This window comes from Pithys albifrons, chromosome 7 (genome assembly GCF_047495875.1).
Source record: "Pithys albifrons albifrons isolate INPA30051 chromosome 7, PitAlb_v1, whole genome shotgun sequence".
Lineage (NCBI taxonomy): Eukaryota > Metazoa > Chordata > Aves > Passeriformes > Thamnophilidae > Pithys > Pithys albifrons.
This window is the reverse complement of record NC_092464.1, coordinates 6,276,027-6,302,192: the sequence shown is the minus strand read 5'-3', so window position 1 is coordinate 6,302,192 and position 26,166 is coordinate 6,276,027. Positions and strand designations below refer to the sequence as shown.

The 26,166-nt window shown below is 40.7% G+C and overlaps 1 protein-coding gene across 1 annotated transcript in view; it reads right to left on the bottom strand.

The window, feature by feature from the left end:
• Window positions 1-26,166, bottom strand: part of LOC139673931 (sodium channel protein type 5 subunit alpha-like) — a 209,977-nt gene that overhangs the window by 48,216 nt on the left and 135,595 nt on the right. The window contains exons 17-18 of the mRNA XM_071559873.1: window positions 18,914-19,384; window positions 4,590-4,733 (exon numbers count right to left, since the gene is read on the bottom strand). Coding sequence (XP_071415974.1) covers window positions 4,590-4,733; window positions 18,914-19,384 — 615 coding nt within the window. The remainder of the gene's footprint in view (window positions 1-4,589; window positions 4,734-18,913; window positions 19,385-26,166) is intronic.

Genomic DNA, 26,166 nt, shown 5'->3' with positions numbered 1-26,166 from the left:
TGCAGCTGCAGGATGTAGAAAATAGGGGTTCCAATGAGAAGAGAAGCTTTGTTGGATATAATTCTTACCAAGAGACAGAAATCAAAGAAAACTGTAAGGACACTGTCGGGTTGATAACATTGTCAACTACAGAGCTGGATTTAGCAGAGACAGGTTAGGAAATTCACAGAACAAAATATAGTGCAATTATCTATTTAGTTATTTATCATGAGGAGTTCCCAGAAAATAATAGAATCCATCAGTGTCAAAGGGAGATGGGGAACATGCGAGGCAAACAGACAGGATTTCTTCTGAAAAGCTTTCAAAGAAGAGGCAGTGAACGTGGAGGCAGAAAACAGTAGGTAAAACTTTAAGGGTCTGAACTGGGAAGAGAAAAATTAGGAACCATACATATGAGGGAAAGATTAGGAATAATTGTAGGAAAGAAGCAAAGGTTACTCTTTTTCAGAAAGGTTAAAGGGATTAAGAAGGTTTTCATGAACTCAGGAAGGAAAAGAGCTGGGACATAATAGCAATTGTCGGGGAGATGTAACTAGTCAAAATTCAGTTGCCTAAGAAAATAAACTCTTCTTTAAATAATGCAGAAAGGGCATTAATAATAAGAAGTGGGAGAGCCTGTTAGAATTAATATGAATGTAAGTAGACGAATATTTAGAAAGCCCAAACTAGCAGACCCAGGCAAGGCACGTTGTAGGGCATAAAGGGATCCAATACACCCAGTTAACACATCATTAGCAATCAATAGTGAATGCTCATGGAAAACAGGAATCGGCCCAGGAGAGCAGCAATAAGTAAACACAACACTGAGCTGAGAGAAGAGGAAAAGGGAATAATCATGGGAATCACAGATCACTAAACACTTGCTGCAGCCTGTGATTAAAGTAAACTAAATAAAGAGTCAGAGGAGAAACGGAAAGCGCTGACTCGGAGTCAAATGTCATAGAGACATACAGGTAGTGAGGTGGTTCTCCTGTATGCCGAGAATTCTGCACAAACAGGGAGAAAAGAGGTCAAAAGAAGGCAAAAAAGCCAAACACAGAACCTCCTCTTTATTTCTCGGAATAAGGGAGGGGAGGACGTGCCCCAGGCAGAGACAATGGGATCTATCAGAAACCCCTTTGAGAGATCTTCCTCTGGTATTCAGGGGGACATCCCCCCTTAGTCTTCATGGTGCAGAGGGTAGTTTATAATGTGTTTCTTGGTGGAGGGGCTGTTTTAAGTACCCAGACAGGGCTTCCACACTCACTGCTTGGGCCTGTAATAGCAGCAAACTGATCTGAATGTGTTTTTAGAAAAGCCTTTAGCAGTGAGATGCTGAAATCTCATTGAAAGTTGATGTTTGCTCAAGGTTTAGCTCTCTTATCTCCCCTTCCTCTCTCCCTCACCTCTCAAAATCACAGCCTTAATCTATCAAATTGACATATGATATATAAACCTTAAGAAAACAGTTGGATGTCTGCTATAGAAAAGTCTAGTTTTAAAATAAATTGTAATTGGCTCGGATTCACACATTGCTGTGTGCAGAAAAGCCATTCTAAAGACTCAAATATAGCACAAACTTTGTCTTCAGAGGAGGAAATCTCTAGGGATTAGGGTCAGCATTATCTTCACTAAAGATATAGAAGAGGTCCTGACCGATATAATCCTCATGTTAGCTGATAACATTAAATTGGAGAGAGTATTGAAATCGAGGAAGCAGAAAGGAAAAGAAAGTGAAACATGGAGAGAATATAGCAAAATGGGACATGATTCAAAAAAGTACAAATGAGAGGGTTACGGGAAAATTTCAGTCAGAATTTTGGAAACTTGGAATAATATTAAAAAACTAGACATGATTTTGCAGTGGCATATAACAATGCAGAAAACCATATGAAAGCATCATGTCTATTTAATGGGATACTTTTTCTTCTCTTTCAGTTCTGTAGAAATTGTATTTGGAATATGTGCTTGTTTCTTGGGAAAAGGACTCTGAAAAGGAACAATTGAGGGAGTTGAAGAGAAAGAGGTACAGAGATACTAATTTACAAAAAGTAATGAAATGAAAGAACAATAGTGTGTGACTTCAGGGGGTAAGCCCCAGATAACAGGAAGCAACAGCCTATTAAAGTAAGTGATATTAACTCTTAAAAAGAGACTGAAGGACAAAATTGGTAAAAGACAGTAATGAAATGGCACTTCAAAAGGAAAAAGTGGGGGGAAAAGGCTGGTATTTAAGGGAATATACCTAGCCATGAGATTTTTTTTTAAGCAAGTGAGTTGTTCCCTTTGATAAATGAAAAAATCCAAGTTGCCTGATATATTTAAAGGTAGATTCCACAAAGTTGTACAAAATATTTTATGGCTCAGCATTTTGACAGAGAAAGCACCAGGTTGCACTCTGAAGCCTTTTTCTCCTGTGGCATTGATGATTTTTTTTCTGTGGTGCCTTTTGGATGATTTATATAGGATAAATTTTTAATCATTTAATGTATCCTTTACTGACATAAACAGTGTTTTTTCAGAACACATTCAAAGTTTCCTGTTACTGACTGAATCACTGAAAGCCCTGCCTCTTGGGCATACCAAATCTGTTACTCCCTTGCAGTTGCTGGCTTTCTTTGGCAAGTTGCAACTTCTCGGGATATTCATCAAAAAGATGATGAGCATGTTCTTGTGTGCTGGAACAAAGATTACTTCTGAAAAGGAGGATGATAAGTATGTAATGTCCACACAAGATCTGGCCTTCAAAAATAGCCTCCTTTGGGCTTTGCTCTTTTATGTTGGCATTCATGACCTCATGTGAACTTCCGTTTGATTTCAAGTCATCCCTGGACTATTGCCATATTCCCCCACCTCTTTCTAAGCAGCTGCAAATAGAATCAATTATGCTCTGCTATAGAAAGGTGACATTTGTGTCTCAGGATCATTTGAAAGTGGAGGGAGGAAATGGGGATTATTACTTTATCATGATGTTCCTTAATATATCAAGGCTAGAATGTTCCTGACTTGTCATGACATTTTGTTATAGCACTAAAAAACGACTTAGTTTTCTGGCCTCCCTGTTAGGATCACAGGATTTATTTATCTCAAAAAGGCATTTAAACATGAAGGATACCTAAACCTCTGAGGGAAAAATTCCTGTCATGGTCTTCTAATTCTTCCTAGTTATATGCTTCCTTATATTATTTAAAACTTTTGGGCTTTTTGTTAAATATATATACTTTCCCCATTGCCCCGGAGATCAAATTTTTGAATCTCCTTCCTTTAAAGTTCAGGATGTTTTCTTTCTAAAGATGAAGTTCAATATGCCAAGAAGTACTCTGGGAAGGAGGATTGCTCCTTAAAGAAACACTTCATGGCCAGAGCATTTGTGGTTCCTGTGAGTGGAATTTATCTCACTGATGTGTGCATCCTAAGTGCTCCCTGTTTACTCAATGGAGAGAAACAGACACTTTTATGAGACCTGACCTAATGTAAATGTTGATTTCAGCTGGAGATGAGACACACTCTGAGACAGGGGCCTCAGATGACAAGTTCAGATGCAGATGTCTACATTTAGTCCACTAAATTCCACCCCATATGACAGTATGAATCAGCAGGCCTGGAGAAGGTGAGCCCTGGCTCAGTGATAGGTCTGTTTGCTCTTGTCCTGTCATGATTTCTGCCTTGGATTGCTCCTGCTGTGCACAAACTGGCCAGCAGTTTTACAGCAGAACGGGGAGAGGTGTGATGTGTGTACTGTGTCATCCTTTCCCTTTCATTAACTCAGTCCCACATAACCACCCCCAGTTCCAATCTCAAGGAGCTGTGGAGTTCTCCAGACTCCTAGGACATCCCAAACCTCCTTTTCCTGATTTCAAAGAGAGGAATCCATCACTTTCTAATAATAAAGGCAACAAAATGCTGAATCTGAAGGGGAAGAAACTCCCCAAATCAGCAAGGAGAATACAGGGAATTACACAGCCTGGAGTCAGTCAGAGTGCAGTACAAATATATTTATAAGAACAACATAATCCTACAAATGGAAAAAAAATCTGTGTGTACACATCAAGAAACAATGAGTGAGAGCACTTTGACCAAATCAACTGAATACCAAGGCTTCCTATTTAGTTTCACACCAGCTATTTAAATTGTCACACCTTTCTTGGGTCTATTTGTTAACAGGAAAAGAAACATTCAACTGTGACAGAGAGCAGATGCCCTCCAGTGAACTCAAGGTACAGATCTGCCAAGTCAGCAGATGCCACTCTTGGAGCTGATTTTCAGTGGGAAAACACACCCATATTTGCTCCTAAAACAAGACAGTAACATTATAGATAATTTTCTGGTTGTTTTTTATCTTTTTTTTTTTCCTTTTCCCCCCAAAGCCTCTTAGAATCCCATCTTAATTTATAATGCACATTTTCCAAGCTTTCCAATTATTTTTATAAAAACAAAATCCTCTCTCTTCTTTACTAAGACTGTAATACCTACTAGACACTATTGCTTTGTACCCCTTGACAAACATGTATTCTTACAAGCCATAAACCCCACATAAGCCAGTGACATGCACTATGGAGCTGGTGCAATGAATTGCATGCAGTATCAGGTAGGAAAGTTGTTTCTGTTACCTCTTTTTGCCCTACTGGAGGTGGTGGCTCAGCCTTCAACTGCTTATCCACGTGTAACTCACTTAACTCTTCACAAATCTCAGAGTTCTGACTCCGGACGCCTGGGCTTGGGCCTCGCTGCCCCCTCAGCTGCAGCTGTTTTTCCTGCTGGAAATAATCCTAGATGGGTTTATTTTCTTTTTCTTTGATAGCATGCTTATTTCTTAGAGAGAACTCTCCAGCTAGAAGAGAAAATAACCTGGACTATACTTGCCAGGGGACGGCATCTTAAGGAAAATGGCAATAAACAAGATAACATAAGCTTATGTTGCAACTTTTGAACTTCAGCAACTGGATATGCTGAGCCATTCAGCTGTAGAAAATGGACATACAAACAGTCCAACTTTTTTTCTGAACTGTTGTTGCTGAGGTGGGAGGAAACTCCCTTGCAATTTCCATTTTGAGTTTGGTTTTGAGACACAAACTTCCTCCAGCGACTTGAGGCACACAGGGAGGTGTTTGCAGTTCTGCTGGATAACCAAGGGGTGTACTCTGAAGTGGCACAATCAGGTGGTGATACCCAGAGTAACAGCTGGAGAAACGCAAGAGAGCAAACCCCAATACTCTGCTACAAGTCTGCTTGAAACAGTGTGAGAAACACACACGCCCAGAGAAGACAAGACAGAGACTGAAGGGGAAGAAAATGTAAAATTCATTGAAGAGATAAAAAGTATCTGACAGTAGACATGGAAAAACTGCAGGTAAACACACAAATGCAGGCAGCTCCTATTCAGCAAAACACTTAAGGCTACTTTGCACCCACTGATGCCAAAAGGGCTCAGCCACAGGTTGAAAGGAGAGCACATTTTGAAGTGCTTCCCTGAAAGGGGATGGACTCTGGAATCAGAGCAATAATTTTTTTTTCCATAGACACATCGGACTAGACCTAGTGCTTGCTAGCATGAGAGGTACCATTAAACCCAGCCTCTTCTTCCTGAGGTGATGATTATTTTGCTGCTGAGCTCTTAAGAAGTACTCCCAGGACTAATGGCAGAGGAAAGTATGTTTGCAGGGTTGATCCCTACCTCTGGAGGCCCAGGCTCTCTGTTTGTGTGGCTTTATTGATTCACCTAAGACGGGGATTTCACTGAAAACTCCATAGCTCATCACATTGTTCATGCCATTACTAACACGGCTACTAAAATATTAATAAAATTCCAGCTGGATTCGAAGGGTTGTGCTGAGTTGCTTACAGAGGGACTTCCATGCTGAGAAAAAAATTACAAGCATAACCGGATTTCAACAGTAATTATTTAAACCTATTTATCTTTCATTTGTCCACCTTTTTTCTCCCTTGACTTGACTGACATTTGATGTTATTCATGTATTAAGTGAATTTCCCTTCCCTAGGGAGCCACAGCCTACCTGCCTCAGTTCTAAAGCCACATCACCACAGGAAGTCTCTCAAGAGGTACCTGAAGCAGAAAAACACTTTATTTCAAATATAACTGTCTGAAAGACCAAATGACACAAAGGAAGCCGTTGGTTAAGTAAATTGCTCTCTGTATAAATCCTTTTGGACTGTCAGGTTTGTGTCGGTCTTTTCAAATGTCGTCGTGTGTTTCTAGAAAATTAATTTAAAATCAAATTACTTGTTTCCTGCTTCAGAGGCCATGTGGTCTAAAATATATTCTAACTTTTAATAAATCAAATTATGCATGTCCAAGCCTATACCCTCTGTATAAGAATGTAGTACATACGATTTCTAGTCACAAGTTAGCACTGATCTTCACTGGCCAAAGATTTCTCCATAACCATTGAGTTACCAGTCTGTCTAGAACAAAGAGCAACAATCTTTCAGCCTCTTTAACAGTCTTTATAATTGGAAGTAGTGTAATATTCAAGGGAGAAACCAATGTGGAAGGCACAAGATGCACAACTAAGGCACTCAGCCATAAAAAGTTTTCTTTTTTTTAATGCAATGTGCATACAACAGAGTACCAAGTAATCTTAATGGCATGATATTGGTTATAGCACTGGAACAACAGAAACAATTGTTTCATGTTAAAAGTGCAACACAATCTGAGGTGACGTCTCAAATTCATTTATGCAGACAGATTGTGTACTCAGATTCATTAGAAGCCTTGTGCTCTAAGAGGACAGACTGTGTAACTCGGTTATTCTGACGAATATTCAAGTTTTTAAGCCAATTATTGTGCTAAGTTACAGTCAAAAGCTAAAATTACATCAAATCTCTATTTCCTAATCCCTCTGTGTGGTACTAAGATTTAGCAACCCTTTCCTAGAGACTAATCTCCCGGAAGCGTGGGCCCAGCTTCTTCCTAGGAATTGCACTTCTACCAAGTATCCAAGGAGTTAAAATTAATTAAAACTGATGAAATGTATCCTGGCAAATTATTCAATGGGGACAACATGCACACGTGCTTGGACAACAATTTGGTTCATCAGCATGTGTTTTCAGACTTGTTCTCTAAATGAAGTGGGAGAAAATGCCTAAGAGAAATAGACTCTTCAAAAGAAAAATAGACTCTTCAAAAGAATTTGGGTTTGTAGACTGATCCCAGAAGGAGTGTTTGGGAATCAACTGATGACAACCCTGCTAGACCTCTCTCATGGGATGCAACAGTCTCATTTCCAGCACACAGCACCTGAAAATCATCAGAGACCTATCTGGGGAAAGGTGGTTTGTGTTGTTTAACTCTGGGCTGTTTGCTTTTGTTCTGATTCCAGATGATTTGTTCTTCTGGCAGCAACGGCAGCAGGTCTATCTTCTGTAAAGCTTCCCACCGTGGGTGGTTTACATAATTTGTTTTTAATTTTTGTATCAAGTGCCATGTTACCAAGGCAATACACATTATGTTAATATTTATCAGTTGTTTTCTTCATTTATAAAATAAAACTACTCAGTAATACAAAGATTTTGTGCAAGCAAAGGGTACATTGGGAGCTCAGGACAGATTTCAGTTCCTTTATAGCACAGAGCAAAAGTTTGCTCACCACTGCTCTGATTCAGACCCTAAAACGAGGTGATCTGCCAACACCATACCAGTAATTAGCACATGGAGGAGGATGGACACAGTGTATGCTTGAATGTTGCAAGCCAGTTGTAGCACCAGCAAAACAGCAACAGCTCTGAAAACAGAGTGTAATCTGGGTGACATCTCAAGTGTGCTTGTGCATAGACCCACATACTTGTTTGCTGACACAAATAAATGCAAAGGCTCCACACTACGTTCTGTCTCTGAAAAGCACACATTGGCTAATTGTTTCAGGCTCAAATGGGGATTAGTGCAAATGCCACTCCTTTGGAAAGAGGACTTGCTGTTGGCAAAACAAGACAAATACCTGTCATCAACATGGATTCACTTTATTCCTTCCCAATGGAAATATCATTTTTTCCATTCTGTGGGAACAAATTTAGAAAGAGGAGCCCAAGACTTGCCTTTTGGATGGTGATCGGTTCAAGTGGGTTCTCCTAATCTTTCCCTCCTCATCTAACCCTAACTGGCAACATTTGTTCCCTGATTCCCTGGCCATGATCATTGTGGGAAAGAACACATGCAAATCCTTTGATATCAGGAAGTTTCTTGTCCCAAGCAGGTGGGGAGGAAAGAAATGGGAACTGGCTTGGGAGCCTTCCTCCCTTGCCATTGTCACTGCAATGCCAGCAGCAAAAAGTATGTGGCAGGATGAAGTTAATTGAAATTATTTTATGAGAAGGATAAGGGTTTTCCCTTTCTCTGGTGAGACAGTGCAAATGCAAATTGCCCTTTACTCAATCCTCAATGCAATGGGAAGCTTTAACACCATGTGTGTTCTCTGCTCCCCACCACAGTCCTGTGTCCATCTGCCTCTTTGAGGAGCACTTTTGAGACAATAATTGGAATTCAGGGAAGTCTGGGTTCTGTGATCACTTTCCAGGAATGAGCTGGTGAAGACATTTCCAGGTGCAGACTCAGGAGTGGAAGGCTTGTTCCAGTCCACTCCCCATCTGACCTACATGTCTGCACGCACTTGGCCATTCCAGTGGGACCCTCCTTTACTATGGGAAGTTGCCCATCAGAAAAAGCAGCAGCATAGCCCAGCATGCTGACGACAGAAATATCTTTGCTTTAGCCATTCATAAGTGAGTAATACTATGCAATTGAGTGTCTTCTAGAAATGCAGCTCTTTTATTCCTTTAACATATTACAAGACACTTTAACCTGCAAAGTTTCCTATAGCCACATTTCAGATACTATAACAGAAGTCTGCAGAGCTTTTCATGTGTAGTAAATTCAGTTCAACAGTGTGACATACGTAGTTACAAGAGGACTGTTTACTCTGTAAAGTGATTGTTGATGTTTGTGTTCCTCCTTGCAGACAGCTAGGGATTTCATAAAATTGCCATGCCTGGTAGCAATTGGCACCCTTTCTCAGCAACAGTTTGTGTCTAGTAACTGGCACCTTTCCTCTGCAAAGAAGCCAAGAAGTAAATGATGGTGAAAACTGAGCTGTTTATATCCTACCTCTACATAAGTGGAGAAGCAAGCAGATTGCAGTGCTAATGAAACACAGTGAGCTTGCATTACTGCCTTGGTGGCACTTGTTTTAAATGTAAAGTAGACGAGACTTTTTGTTGCAGAGCTGTCGGGTTGACAACCCTCAGATAATGCTGAATTCAGTCTTTCTGAAAAGCCTTGAAAAATCTGAGCTAAAACAGGAGAGAAATAAAAATTACAAACCAGAGAAATTAGTTGTGCATTCTTATTACCAGAACAGATCATTTATGATCTTGGTTCTCCTCTTTCACAAATAAATGTAAATCCCTGTATCACTAATAAAATCAGTAAATTTATCTTTCTGCATGAAAAGAAATCACTAAATAAATCAGGAAAATTCCCTTGCTTTCTTAATATGAGAAGAGCAGATTAGTATCACTTACTCTGCTAGGAATAAAAGAGGGATGGAGTGCAGCTGTCAATTTTAAGTGTGCACATTTAAGTATCTCTCTAATTCACTTTGAAGAATCTCTTCTGTAAAGCAGAGTTGCCACTACTCAGTTTAATGAGAAATCAGAGGAAAACCTGGAGGAATACACAGCACTGGGATTATAGCTGAGACACAGAAAGGACTTGTGTTGTACTATGTTCCTTTACAATGGCATTTTATCAGTAGACTACAACATTTGAATAGTGACATAGAGCATATCAAATCCTACCTTAAGGTTGTCACATGTGCATAATTTAGAACCTGCAAATTCCTCAGAGAAGGGATGAAAACAGAAAAGTCTAAACCTGTTTATTTGAGACTGATGGTGCCCACTCTCCATCCTATGCCACTTGGTCCATCATTCCATTTCAGCAGAAACAACCAGACATCAGGCTAGCTTAGTAGACTGATTTTTGTTCAGTTTTGCAGCCCTTATCCGCTCCTCCTTGTCATTTCTCTTCCCATTCCTCCATGCAGAAACCAGAAACAATACGGTTCAAAGAGAGTAGTAAAACATCAGAATTAGAAGGTGCTGATCCCATTTGCCATGTACATCCATATATGCTCTTTTTTTTTTTTTTCACTTTCTTGATGGCCTAGCCTTTATAAGAACCCTGTTTATAAAAACCCAAATCACTAACACATGCATAAAAGACACATGGGCAAAACAGGTGAAACACAATAATCCCTGAGTTTGGAAACAGCAGAGATCTGTTGCCCAGCTCTTGGGTAGATGAAAGTATACCCCCAGCCTGGATGTCTGCAGCTCCAAGGTGAGTTTCCATCTATGCTGTCACCTGTCAAGAGTTAAGGTTGTGGAAGTCTGAAGTTACACCTGTGTAGTTAAAGACAGATCTTGTCTTCCTGTTTGACCTAAGAAACACATTTTTTCCCCACAAAAGTCACAAGGTATTAACAAGAAAACTCCAGAAACTGATCTAGAAGAAATATGCAACTGTGAGTACTTAGTTGGATAAAAATACCAGAATCTGGCCCTTACGACTTAGAATGTCTAAGGCTAGAGTTGGCCAGAAACCAAAGCTGCTCAGCAGAGACTGTTAACAGCAAAAACTCTCCTGAAACCAGCCTGACCTGGTATTTTCTTCCATTTTGAATAAAGGTAAACTAAAACTTTGCCAGACAAATGCCATCACAGCCACTAACTGCTGGTCTCTGCATGAGTGCTGGATGCTTTGAAAAACGTCATCCCTCAAGGACAGAAACAGCAGTCTGGCAGTGCTTGGATTAATCCAGAATATTATATTTTAAGCCTTTGAACTCTTCACTGCAGAGGAGCAAGGCACATTATTTCTAATGGCTTCTGCTCTCCTGGCCCAAGATCTTTTACCACACTGAGCAACACGCTGCCCATAATAAAATATAGATTCATTATTCCTAGAGTTGACTCTTCAAACTTGTCTAAGAGGGGGAACTTGGCAAAAAGGTGGACTGCCAAAGTTAATTTATCCTGTTATCAATTCAATAGGCTTAAATAGGCAGTGAAAGCGTTTCATAAGTGTTCATTGTTCAGAGTTCAACCTAATACCTTCTGCTAAATTGCATTTTGAAGTTTAATCACAAACTATTTTATGTTTCTTTTGGTAATTGTGATCTCTCCACAGTATAATATGAAGAACTCAAACTAAAGAGCTTCTCTGCTGGAAGTTTAAGTTCTGGAAGTTTGCCTCAAAGTTCAGTGAATGAGAGTGCCTGAAATAACCCAGAAACTTTTGCCCAAATAATATGTTAATATTTTGATCATTAAGCAAGTCTCATATTATTATAGGCAATAGCAAAAAAAAATCATTAATTTAAATGTTGTTATTTTGGACTATAATTAATGGGAGCAGTTTCACCCCTCCAACACACGCACGCGTACACTGCCTCACTTGGCACAGGAGCTGTTGGGGAACTGGCTGCTGTTCACTTTGTCCAAAATGCTAAATGTCGGCATTTTCTCTACCAAAGCGAGAAACAGCGAGAAATGCTCATTTCTGGGCAACATTTTGCTCCGGGGAGGGATATGGATACTGGGAAATGGCATCCAGTAAGCTGTGACTGACGTGTAGTCCATGGTCTGGGCACTTGTCCAAACGCATGTTGTCAACTCTGCTATGCCTGATATCGGCTCTTTCAATGCCAGGCTGGGGTTTTTTCCTCCCCCCTCTTTCTCTCTTCCATCAACTCCCTGTGCTTCCTGCACCTTAGGCATTATGCTGTGGACAAATATATTTCCCTGCCACCGTGTACTGAATAAGCACCCTAAAACCTGTGTTCATGGTGTGACTGCTCTAATCACATCAGCAGAGATCTGACACGGGAGTCTTCTGCCCCACCGTGCTGCAACAAAATAAATACAAATGTCTTTCTGTATGTAGAAGCAAAGATGAGGACATAGGTATTTTAAATCTGCTGCCAGGATTTACAGTCCTGTCTCTTTTTCTAATGCCCTTGCTGCTATTCTTTCAAAGGCAATAAATCCAAAAATGCTCTCTTTTATTGCTAAAATAATTAGCTAATAATTGAGTCCTACACAGTTTTCAAGAAACACAAAGCAAAACATACTTCTTAAAAAGAGAGAAATTCAGGCGAACTATCTATGTAATAATAATGAAAACCTCCTGCTATCTTACTTAATGATCAGGAAAAAAATATTGGCCCAAATAAAGCTGACAAGAAGAATGCTGTAAGATTTATTGTGTGCTGCAGGCATGTACACACGTGGGCTCACTCTCCTGCCAGTGAGAACTGGGGAGTCATCAAAAGAATTCAAAGGTGGTTTATCCACCTGCACTCAAAGAGAATGTGCCCCACAGACTGGAACTGAAGACAGAAGGAATATAAATACAGATTGAAAGGGTATTAGGGTTCCTGACACTAAAGTATATTTTCCTGCACTAAAAGGCTGAAATTAATGCACCCTATCAAATAAAAACATACCTGCATGGCATCTCTGATTTATAGATGTTAGAATTATTAGGAGCATAAGACATTGTCAAAAACAATTTTACATCTAAAACATTGTGCACTGGCATTTTTATAGAAATTTTCGATAATTTTGGATATGCTTACATCAACCTGGAATAATTCTGTTGACTTTTACGGAATCCCCTCATGTTTAGGAGCAGGTCTGTAATGCACAGGAATTGTACAGTAAAATTTCCACTGCATACAAATGAAACAGATGTGGGTCCACACGCAGATGGTGAACTCTCTGTTACCTGAGATATTTCATCCTTTTTTTTTTTCGCCCTGTCTTACAAATGACGTATCATAGCTAAAATAAACTTACAGGCTCTGTGAAGAAATTAGTGGTTGAAGTCTTTGACTCAGTGCTATGAGAAAGCAAAACCATCATACCCTTATGGTCCTCTCTGACCTCAAAGTTGCGAATCTCTTACTGGTAGAAACATGCAAAAAAGTAATCAGAAAGAGTTTGACCTTGGCAAATGACATGAGTTAGCAATTCTGAAAAAAATATATAAGAGGAAGAAGAGAATAAAGGCTTGGGGTTTTGGTCCAGTTCAGGGCAATATAGAAACTGTACCAGTGGAATAGAGACTGAGGTAGAGCCAGCTTTATCTTTGAGGTGTACAGAGGCAATTACTCATCTAAAGCTGGGAACCTGTTTTTCCTGGGAAATGTTTTTGGTGAAGTCCAGACAAGGGCATAAGAGGGGGAGTAACTCTCAATTGAGAAAAAAATGTGAGTATGATTGAGAGATGAGAATGTGCTCTGTAGCAAGTACTCATCTGGTGCACGTAATCCAGGTAATGGACAGTCCTGGAGTCCTCTGTGCAGACCCAGACCCAAATATCTTGAAAATGACAGCAGAGGTGCTAGTCTGCCTCAGAGGGATCTAGGAAAATCCCACTGAGAAGTGCAACTGTGCAGGTGGGAAACCGGGAGGCAATAAAAGAAAGACACTGTTCCCTCCCTGCAGGCAATATTCCCCGCCAGGTCAGGGCAAGGTGAGCCCCAGGAGGTGCAGCAACAATTCCCTGCAGTTTGAAGATTTCCGGAGCCGGGAGCAAGCCTGAGGCAAGAGAAGGAACCAGCTCTCCTCAGGATAGTACAGACTGGCTCCGGTGGGAGCTGGAACCTGGACCTGGAGCACGAAAAGACAGCGCTGCCAGGGCATGAGTGCTGGGAGCCAGGGAAGGGGTACGAAGCTGCAGAGCGCTCTGTCCCGGCAGCGCAGCCAGCACTTTCCGTATGACCCAATTAGCCACTCCATTGGAACAAATCAATAATGGCATTTTCTGAACACAAGCAGGCAAGTGCTGCTGGCTCGGCACTGCGCTGCATGTGAAAACACTAAGGTGTTATCCCTGCGGAAAGCAGCGCCCGCACCTGGCTCTGTCACTGCACAGGGGACGAGAGCAAGACGTGGCCAAAAGCCAGGGAGCCACAATTACCCATCGCATGGACTTCCTTCGTGGTGTCATGCTGAGTACCTACAAACAGATCGACTTCAGGGAAGTGGTTTGAGTAAAGCTATACACGTAGTGGCTAAATTTAAGAAAGGGGAGAAAGGCATAACAACCCTGTTGGACTGACTCAAACAACAAGGAAAAGGTAGAGCCATTCCCTTAGGTTGTACAACCAAAATTTCCTGCCTGTAGGAACTCATGGATGAAGAAAAGGATCCAGATAATGTGATGAAAGATCTGGACATCAGTGAGAGCTGGGGTAATAGGAACAAGATAGAGTTACACAGTGCAGGACACTTGTACTTTGGGGCCTGATTTAGGACACCCAGCATTACTCATCTAGAACCTCCTTTCAGTCCATTAATCCAAGAATTCCTCTGAACCACAAAGTAATATCACTGTGATAAAGGCACATGCTATTTATTCTGGGCTACAGCTGTGGGCCACTTGAAGGGAAAGCAATAATAAAGCAGAAACTTTTGAAGACAAAAGCATTGGACTTAGATATCTAATGTAAATGGTACAGACCCCTCAGATGTCTGAAACCTTCAATGTAGCTAAATTGCAGGTAAGTTCTGGCAGAATGCATTAGTATTAGTATTAGTATTAGTATTAGTATTAGTATTAGTATTAGTTTGACTGGACTGTGTACACTGAATTGTCCCATCACCTTACTCTCCCAATAATGTGCTTCTTACTCCTTCAGGAGACTGAAAGGTGATTTGACATATGAAAAGATGGTCATAAGCAATTACAAGACACTCTGTGGAGGTTCAAGGCTATGATTTCCACATTTAATCATTTAGGAAGCCAAAGTGAACCTTGAGAAGATGCAGCCAGTACATTACTGTGTTTGCTGCTGAGCTTTTTGGAGCTGGTTTCCTGTAAGGATAACCCTCATTTAAATTATAAATATCAGAGACGGGGAAAAAATGAAAGACAGTTACTCTGTTCTCATTATGAGGCTAAAATCATTAAATCATCAAGAAATCTTGTCAACTGACAGGGAGAGATCTCCCCAGCACTATGAAGAGGGCAAGGAGAGGGGATTGAAAAAAGACACAAACTATAATGTTTCAGTGACCAGCAGCAACATAATAGGGATAAATTAATATAGCTTAAGGTGGTCCTTTCTCAGCCTCACTCCTCACTTCTTGCACCTGTGCTGACTTTCATTGTTCAGCTTTCCTTTCAGATCCTTTCACTGTATGTGTGGGCTACAGGCATATGTCCCTTGGCTCTCCAAGCTGGCAGAGCATCTCACTTGCATCTCAGTAATCAAAGGAGATTTGGAAGCTATCAGGTGGGCTCTCTCCCTCAGAACCCTCCCAATGACAGTGGCACAAATTGGTAGCTTTCAGGAAGACAGCTGCTGCCAGTGCAAGCTTTGATAATAGAAATGGCAGCTGAAATTTAAACTAAGACATTTCTATTACTCAGAGGAAAATGTGCAGTCAGAGAAGGTTTTCTCATCATCTGAAATTTCAAACTGCTGCATAGAATACTCTGGGGCTCATTTCTCATAGCCACAATGGCTTACTTTAAAGTGGTTTTGTGACTTTCTGGGAAGAGCCCGGCATTGTACAGGAGTTGTAAGCTGAGCTAATCATCACTCTAAAACCCTCCATTGGGATCAATAACTTTATAGTTCTGCCTGAGACCAGCCTCCCTTTAGCCTCCGTGTGACGACAGACAAGTCAGACTGATGGGAGCACATGATAAACTGAATATGGTTTGGGATCTTCAACTGACAGAGAATGTGTAAAGGATGTGTAAAAATTGTGCAGGTTTACTAGCTGTGCACTTGAGATGCATACATCCACATACTCTCTTTTTATGCATCTTCTGTCACCTCCTCTTTCATGCTATTGCCCAAAATCTACATGCAGCAGGAGAGAAAAGAGGTTCTGGCAGTGTTGCCAAAGGGCTGCTCAATTCCAGGTCAACCAACAACTTTAAAGGGTACATTGTCTTCTCCTGAGAAGTAAATATACATGCACATTCTCTTTGTACATACTAAAATATTGAAATATGTAAAAATATGGATTATAATTAAGGAAAAGTTAGAATAGATTTGAATGTTTAGCATACCCTTGGTAGTTCTTGTTTGGTTTCTGTGTGATGCCCTCCCCACAAAATGATACTTCACTGTAATTGTGCCCTCTCAGTGTAATCATGTAAATTTTGCTCTTGTTCATATTGCTCTTTCTTTGCGAGCTCTGATATGGTTATCATGGCCATCCTGGAGCAGAGGAAGGAAGGACACCCATGGAGTTGGGGCTTGCAGGATTAAATCCTCTGGGAGTGAGCAGGGAAGTTTATTCCCTAGATTCCCAGAGGGATGCCCTTGATAAAAAGGTCAGCAGGCTGTAATGCCCATAACTCTATATCCAGGGAATTGGGATTTCATACTAACCTCCACATGCAATAATATCTTCTGCACTAACCTACATGCTCAAGGGAATTTTCCTGTGAGTCCAAAGATCATTCATCTTTGGAATGGGCCCCATTAAAAATGACAGATCTTTGAATTTGTCATTATCTGCTTTCTCATGGCTTTTCTCCATTTGGAGACATTTACAGCTGTGCAAATTTATTAGGGTTTTGCAGGAAAGCAAATGCAAAGCTCATCACACAATTATAATTTTTGCTATTAAGCTTCTTACTATTTCTGTTTATTTATTATGCCAATGTATTTCGAGTCTTTTAGTTGGAACGCCCTTGTGCGCACACATTTTCCCCTCGAGGAATTTGTTAAAATTTTTTGCTGGGTATATGAACTTTCTTCTTGTTTGGACCTTTTTGGCAGTAGACCCCTCAGACCTGCAGATAAAGGTTGCAAACCATTGATCAGGGCTATGCACAAGGGAACAGCAGTGACCTGAAGCAGCTGTTTGTCCAAACCTGGAAAACACTAGTGACAGAGCTAATTAATTCATTTCTCAGCTCCATGCTTTCTGTTTAATGCACATGCTAGCAGCAAACCACATTATTTCACTGCAATCCAAATATCTTGTGGTAATGTGGCAGTGTTTCTCTAATGTTTATTGAAAATTTCATTAAAAGGTACAGTGGGAAAACAGTATTTTGGTTTGCTTCTCCTATTGGGTTTTGTTTCCCTCTATTTTGTTTCACTCTAAATTCTCAATGTTTATATTACATATGATGATGTTTCCATATTTTTGAAACTATTAGAAGTTTTCTTAATATTTTTCAAGTCAACTTTTATTCATAATGTTCTGTTTCACTAAAATGCCTGTTTTTCTACATGAGCTCCCTTCCTCATGACTAATAGATCTCACAAAAGCTCTAATTCCACATTTACTTTCTGTACAGCATAAAATGACATCTACCCATTCCATCTACTAATACACACCAGCACCTATGTGCGCACAATGTGTAGGTAAACAGAAATCTGCATTACTTTTAAAGTACAATAAAATCTAAAAATCCCAAACTCCATGCCCTATGATGAAATTTAATCTTGTAATTGTGAATGTTACTATTTATCTTGAGGAAGGAGGAATACAGTGATGCAACATGGACTTGTGAACACTCAAGTGCAAAGTTTGAACTGTCTTTATCTCAAATCATGAGTTTTACTTCCATTTTCCAATGCTCTCCCCCATCCACTATATTCAAATTTCCCTTTCAAATGTTTTCTGCTTATACATTTAAGTAATACAACCTGGGAACAGAGATGGACTTCAAACGAAAACCGAGTATTATCCATACTACCCACACCCATCCACAGGTCATTTCAGTAAAAATATTCCTTAAAAAATGAGACAAAGTAGTCCCTAAAAGTGTTTACCAAAAATTTCAGACTTCTCCTTTTGTTACTAGCTGTCTATTTGGACAGTGGATGTTGATGATAAAGTTTTCTAATCTCTTGCTCTCCCAATCCCCAGTGGGAGGATCAATGTGAAACACTTGGTGAGCAGATGCACGAACAATGAAGAGGTTTCCACAACAGTGCAGCAGAAATTAATTTTTAGCAAGTGATTTGTGCCCAACTCCCGACACAGAGTCCTTCCCTAGAGAATTTTCAGTTTTTCTCTAAGAACTATTTTGCTTCAAAACTTTCTTCCCCTCAACCGAGAGATCGAGGATCCCTCCTGACAGCTGGATCTGCAACAGGAGCTTTGATCCAATGCCTTCTGAACTCTGTTGGTCTCAGGCAGCGTCAGAAGATGCTGGATCAAGGCTAGAGGGTCTGGAAAACATTAACTAGATATGGTGTTTGGAGCCAAGAGATAAAGCTGGTAGAAAGGGGAGAGGGGGAGAAGCAGAGAAAGAAAAGCACTCTCCTGAAGATTTTTCTTCTTCATTTTAAACAACACTTCAAACCACACAGCGTTTTTCAGTCATTACTACTGAGTGCTCTGGAAAAATTAAAATCTGCCATGTCATACCAAAGAGCAGGCAAAGAAGTGTTTTTCCTGCCTGAATACAAATGATAAAATATCTTCTATCTTTGTTTGGTGCCTTGTCATATCAGCCTCTTTCTCATTGTGTATTTAAGAGAATTACCTGGCCCTCAATTCTTGTTGCACAAAACAAACAAAGACCTTTCCCATTTTTGCACACTGAGTAAAATCCCCTGTTAACCTAAGATTTGTTCTGTAGCATTCCCATGATCCAGCTGAAAGGGAAAAAAAAACATTCTCCTGTGTGAGAAAGGGTTTAATTGCTCTAGTTAGAAGAATTCATTTAGACAAAACAAAAAAGGGAATGACTCTGTTTGGAAACTGAATTTTGCTCTTGGATATGCATCTGTAACTTCTTCTGAAGTTAACAACATATCAAAGGCAGGATTAGGTCATAGGACTTTTGCATCTCTAGCCATAGATCAGGACCAAGGGTGGGAATAAAGGCCATCTTAATAAGCTGCAAACAGCAAATATACTCATTGCCTACCTGTTCCATTTCCGTAAAGGTGCTCTGCTCCTCGTCTTCTTCCTCAATATCCGACTCTCCCACAGCAATAGGAACACAAATGGACAGGTCAGGATTGGTCATAAAATCATCATTTTCTGTAATTCCTAGGTGTTTGTCCCCACTTTTATTCATCCCATCCTCAGCGTGATTCTCCTTGTGATTCTCCATGTCTTTGCCAAGTTCAGCAGTGGTGTGGCTGTTCATATAGTTGTTGAGGGCACCTGGGTTCTGGGCAACAAGCTTCATCATTGCCTTCTTTTCAGCTGTTGTCTTGGGGTGCCGGAGGACATGGCAGCAAAAATTCCACATGGCTTTTTTTGCATACTGGAGACCCCTGTTGATCCGAGCAAAAGCGAGCTGCAGGTTGTTCATCTCCCCATCCTCATCTGGTGCTGAGAGGTTGTCAGCACTGAAGGAGCTTAGCAGCAAGGCAAGGAACAGGTTGAGCACCTGTAGTTAATGAAGTTAAAAGGAAATCAGTGAACCTTAAATGTGGAGGTGTTAGAAACAGGAGGGTCTGAGTTTCATTTCATCTGTGACACTAAAATATCACTGTGGAATTCCCTCAAATACAAATGGTTTCAGTAGGAAAAGGGAGGTCTGCAGGCACTTCCAAATACATTGATTTCATGTACAGAAATACACCACAGACACACTCTGACATTCCCTTTCCCAATCCCCAACCCCCCAAAACATGGAAAATAAAAGCCAAAGTTCAGAAATGGAATACAACATAAAACTTTCATTGGAAGCTACATATTGTAAATACTCTCAGTGGTGGTCGTACAATGAATACCCTGTAATTGTGCATGTTGCATCTTGAAGAAAATAACTATTTACAGCACTAATTGACATCCATACAACTATTGTTTGCATGTAGAAAAAGTCTACAGGAAGAATGTTTTCAGGATCTTTTTATTTTCTAGTCAGTGTGAATATTGTTATTTGTATTTCATAGTAGATGATACAGAGAGACCTGGATAAGCTCACAAAGTGGGTCTATGGGAATGTCATGAGTTTCAGGAAGAGCAAATGAAAGGTTCTGTACCTGGGTCAGGGCAACCATCAGTATCAATATAGGCTGGGAGATGAAGGAATTGAAAACAGCCCTAACAAGAAGGACTTGGGAATGCTGGTGGATGAGAGGCTGGACATAAGCTGGCAGTGTGTGCTTGCAGCGCAAAAAACCAACAGGGTCCTGGGCTGTGACATTAAAGCAACATGGCCATCAAGTCAAGGAGGGTGATTCAACCACTCTACTCTACTCTTGTGAGATCTGACATGCAGTGCTGCATCCAGCTCTGGGGTCCTCAGCACAAGACAGACAAAGACCTGTTACGATAGATCCAGAGAAGGGCCACAAAAATGATCAGAGGGAAGGAACTTCTCCCATGGCAAAAGGCTGAGGGAATCATTCAGCATGGAGAAGAAAAGGCTCCAGGGAGACCTTATTGCAGCCTTTCAGTGCTTGAAGAAGGCTCTATAAGAAAGAGGGGACAAACTTTTTTAATAGGATTGTTGCAGTAGGACAAGGGGAAATGGATTTAAACTAAGACAGGAGTCACACTTGATATAAGGGAGAAAATGTTTAAAATGAGGATGGTGAGCCACTAGCACGGGTTGGCTGGAGAGGTGATGGGTGCTCCATCCCTGGAAACATTCAAGGTCAGGTTGGATGGGGCTCAGAGCAACCTGATCTAGTTAGAGATGTCCCTACTCACTGCAGAGGGTTTGGATAAGCTGACCTTTAAAGGTCCCCTCCAACACAAACTACTCTATGATTCTATGATAATGATATATATAGACATGGCACTTAAACCAAATAGTACATTTGGAAACATTTCTAAATATTTGTATACATTTTCACAGAAAGTTGTGTTTTAAATATGCTCTGGGCCACGAGGAAAATCTATTGTGACTGTGAATAAACACCTAAGAGGTAATATTGCTTCAAAAACATTTCCCTCCAGGTTAAAACAAGCCATCACAACCAGGTTCCTGTGGCTAAATTTGAGCAGGGCTCCCTCCCAAAGGAGGTTTGGTCCTGAAAATGCTAGTGCTAGGCAGGAAAAACTATTTGAAGTTTTTCACAGGTGTATGAGAAGACCCAAACTTAACTGGAGACAGGTAGCTTCCTCTTGTTCTTGCAACTTCAGAACTGTCCACCTTTGCTGGTAGTGCATAGCAAGATTAAACACAACTACACATTCGAGTGACACACATGAAGATTTAAATCTCTTTTTACCTCCCCAGCCCACATAAATAAAATTATATCCAATAAATAAAACCATCTTCTTCTAGAAGGCTATTCCCAGTAATATATCTCACAGGCTGATCACCACTTGCTGTATATTGGAATTACACCTGCTCTGAGAAGGAATGAATTACAGCTTTTGTGCTGGATTCACAAGGACAAGAATTTCATACTGGAGGTAGATGTCTGAGATGACAAGAATGGGTTAAACCACCATCAGCTAAAATATATTTACTCTAAATAAACTAGGACCAAATTGTGTGGTATCAGCTCAACTGCTGCCTGTACGAAGTGGGTGGTTTCCAGCTCTGTGGTACTGCAAATGAAAGATCAGTGCTGTAGCACTTCTGACATTTATAGCAATAAAATGGACTTAATGAAGATATTTTATCTATTATCTCTTAATGCTATCAGAAATACCTCTAAGTTCCCTGACTTCTCTCTTTCTGATAGTATTTTAAATGAATAAAGCCTGCTAGACCAAAATAAAGAGTATAAAAAGTACTTATATTTAACTGGGCCTTACCAAAATGCCACAATCTACTGCTATCGTCCCCTCACCCTGTTCTCTCTTATTTCAGACATTCAGAATATATGAAGTGGAACTCTGAAAACCTGGTCTTAATCACTCTGATGACACAGCATTTGAAGTGTCCTGTCAGTACTGTTTTGTCAAGTACCTTTTGCAATCACCGTGATTATAAACAAAAGCAGTTGGGAGCGCAGCAGTTGCTCATGTCCATTATGAACCACTGAATAAACTATGGCTGTGCTGAGCACTGCCCTGCTCTGAAATAAGGTGAGATTAAAGATAATTGTTTCTTAGCTGGTCCATTCTACTTGAGTGTCACTGACAGCTTGTGTGGGTCTCAATCACTGTGGTGGTCTGGTATGAATCAATCTTTCATTTCATACCCCGCTCAAATGTATTGCAAGTGATGTTGCTTTGTAGGTACCTGAAAACCAGAGCACTGGATATACAGCCAAGCAGGTGGGAGCCCATCAGGGAATGAGTCACTGAGAGAATCCTTTTAGCCATTTTCAACAGAGTTTGATAGAAGAATGAATTCTGAGATAACTAACTACATTGCTTCAAGTATATTGAAAATTCACATGTGTGTGGAGACAAGATACTTCCTGGGACACCAGTGCAGAAAGAGCTTGGAAAAAGACACAGCATGTGTCTCCTTCCCAGTGACAACCTAAGGACATAGGAAGAAGCTGGAGGAAGGGAATGGATAAAGAAATCCAGAATAAAAATGGTCTGAACCTTATAGGTGAAGTTCATTTACCTTAGCAGAGGTGTTTGCTGATGTTTGAGGTTATCTGAGACACCTGCACCAGACCTACAGGACGTATGTGTACTTCTTAAGCTCCAGCTACCACCCAACCAGAACACAAGATGTTGCAACAGGCAACTCAATCGCTGATCAAGGATGGCAGCTGCCTCCAGCCTCAGACACCAAATCTTGAAGGTCTAATGAGACACCTGAGCCCCAATTCAATCAAAGAAATTCATTGTGTAGACAATGGAGACTGACCAAACACAAGTGACCACACTAGGGCTACATGCACCTGCCAATTGGCAGACATCTAGTGCCAACTGACCCTACCATGCCCAGGTCATCCTGAGGGAACTGACCGGCAGGACATACTGTTATATGAGATGTGTCCATTTGGAAGCCAGGATGGTTACTTTAGAGTACCCAGTGGTCTTAGACAAAACTGCATTTAGCTCCAGATCTCTGCAGACTAGTGGTAGCTCAGATGTCTTCTCTCTACATTAATGCCTCCATGTAGGCCCTGGAATCTTGTTATCAGAAGCTGAATTTCATCCTGTACTTCATTAATCTTGCTGTTCGTAGAACAACTTGCTTGAAATGCCTTACTTTACTTTTCTGTATTTATTTCAAACTAGACATCAAACTATAGTTAGACTATAGTTCTATATTCTATATATAATCATAGTCTAACTATAGTTAGAAAAGTTTATCTAGGTGCACCTGCAGGTATATATAATAGGCAATAACACCCTTAGTGTTGTTATTTACCATGGATTATAAAGGGAATGTTGTTTACTTACCAGAAGCACAGCCAACATTTTGCACAAAGAACTATTTGCACTTCATGCTTTTAGCCAAAAATAAATCTCAAATATAATTCCCTCCTTCCTTTATGAGCAGGTAACCTCAGAGTTGCATTGCTGGGCATTCAAATAGAGTGAACTGCTGAATAAGCACTTTATGTTTACTTATTCTCCCCATTTCACTTTAGACTGCATTTTCCAGAAAAATATATGCCTAACCCATGACACACCACATTTCCTGTAAAAGGTTACTAATAATATCCAGTTCTCCTGGCTGTGAATGCAATGCTTTCAGTTCAAGCAAAAGCAAGCTAAAGACTACCTCAGCTTTCAAAAGCAATGGCAGATTTGTATGTCCATATGTATCCCCTTTAAAAGATATCTGCTTTCCAGTGACACCAAGCAGCCAGACTATGAAAGCAGGTCACTTTTTCGATCACTGATGTCAGGAATCAAATGACAGATGCCCTCAAAGAAACCCAAATTCCCTTAGTATAATTATGTTAAGTGTTTAGCCTAATGACAATCCAGCATGCCTTCATCAACCTTCTTACTTTTAATGCCTTTCCAAAACTTGTAACTCTGTTTGTGCCACTACAAGGCACAAGTAATCAGATTAATCCAGACTAATGTCAGGTGCTTCCCTGAGATGTTTAAACTGAAGGAGTTTTCTAGGATGTCTACAGATGATGGAGGCAGCCAGTCATCCCAGGAGATGCTGAAGAACTGAACTATGGTGGTGCCTATCAAAGTTTCAGTTAGTTTGGGTTTAGTATCTTACAGCTAGATTAAAGCTAGAGCATTCATCAATGCAGGCCAGATAACTAGCATAAAATCACAGAGTACTTCAATTTGGAAAGACCCACAGGAATCCTTGAGTGGAACTCCCTACTCCTTGCAGGACTAACAAAATAAATCATATGACAAACCTAGCCAGGTGTTCAGAAAGTCCTTCTTGGTGTTAACCTGGCACTCCATGCTCCAGGCCAGTGGTGGCCAGACTTTATAATCAGGCAGCTTTCACCAGGTTAGAGGGAAGTTCAGGATGTTTCAGCCCCATCCTGAGCAGCAGCACACAGGTAGCAAGCCTGGCACTGTGCAAAGTGCTGCACCATTTCTGTGCTCATAGCAAGTTAAAAGCACAGAGACTTGAAGCTATGAGGTTAATTCCTGGCATCCCACACATGGCAAGAAAGCAGGTTGCTGGAAGGACCTCTCCTTCCCAATAACCCCCAGCCAGGGGCTGCTTGTGGAGAGAAGAGTTACATGCTGCTCTGGTGGGCTGCAGTCTGAATATCTCAGGTCCATTGCCTCCTTTTGTTTTGATCAAAACCAGGACATTTTAATTTCAGACACCTTCTTATCAAATCCTCTTTGAAAATATGTCTGCAAATGCTGTTGCTGAAGTTAAAATATTTTTGGAACAAAAGCATGAGACTACTCCCTCATTTACCTTCATTTTTTATTTACCATGATATGGCAAAAATGAAGGGATATAAATCTTTGTGTATTTAACTGTCCATCTGTCATTCAGTCAGTGTGCAGCCCCAAAGCCCTCCTGCACTCCTATGAATGGTTCAGCACTGCATTCTCTACCCTGCACTCTCACTGTGTCACTCAAAGAATGGATTTAACACCATGCTCAGTGCTGCACAGAATATAGGCTGACAATCCACTGGGAAGTGTAAAGCCATTTCTTAGTAGACTGAAAATAACTCTGTATTTCATTTAGGTAGTAGCAAGAATGATGTTGCACCTGCATGAGTTCAGTGGCAGGGTTAAGCCATCTCCAAAGTGAGGACCTCAGATCCTGGGCTTGTTGGCTTGCAGATCTCATGTGAGCTCACACGCAAAACTTCTGGGTCTGCTTTGAGCACCCACTGTCAACAAAACAAGGGAGTTTGATGTTCAAGCCCCTGATCTTGTCTGTGTATGTTTAAATGATTTTTCACACTGAGCAGCAATTAAGGGCACGCTTTCTCATCTGCCCAGACCATACAGGACAAATCCTAGTGGGCTGGAATCAAAAGTAGGATCCTCCTTGCAGGGGGAGACTCACAGAGCGGAGCAGTTCAGGAGCTACTTTCAACTGCACTTGTTTGCTTATAAGCCCAAAGGACTCTTCAAACACCAGCTGCTGTGTACCAGCAGGACAGCAAGGGCAGCTACGAGGGACCTACATCACCTGAGGGTACTTCCCTGTGGAAGAGGAATTTCCCAGGAGCCAGCTAAACATGTTTTTCTGTAACAACAGGGTACAGAGCAGAGAACATGCCCCATCAGTGAAATCTATCCCACCAAAAAAGCAAGTAATTAAAACAAATTGTAATCCTGTGGCAGCTTATTGTCACTGCTGTCACTCAGCGCATAGGAAAGCCCAGACAGTGCAGCACGTGTGGTATCTGCCAAGATCATCAACTACTTATCTAATTCTTTTTTTGTGTGTGAATGAAATAAGACCTATAGACCTCAGCATATGCAAATTCACTTCCTTGGCAGTGCCTGGTAGACACAGACCAGCAAGAAACTCTTCAGGCACTCTCTTAATAGTGGAAAAATCTGATTTTCTTCTTTCCAGTTTGTTTTTCAACGGCAGGGAACATCTGCACTGTTCTTTGGCTAGCACAGATGAGAAAGATGCAGTTTTCTCTTTGGAGACCTTGGTGACTTCTAGCAAGCCTAGTACAAAAAATACCAATTATTATATTTTAGTTACTGTCACAAACCCCATGAAACTGCAAAGAAAAACTGCTCAGAAAGGGGCTTCCATTGCATCAAGTAAGTGTTAGATTTAAGTTTGAGATCTGTAGTAATGGGTCATGTAATGAATCTCTCTGCTATTGGAGGATTATTTCTTTTCTTGGAAGTGTATTTTCCAATCCTTCAAACATT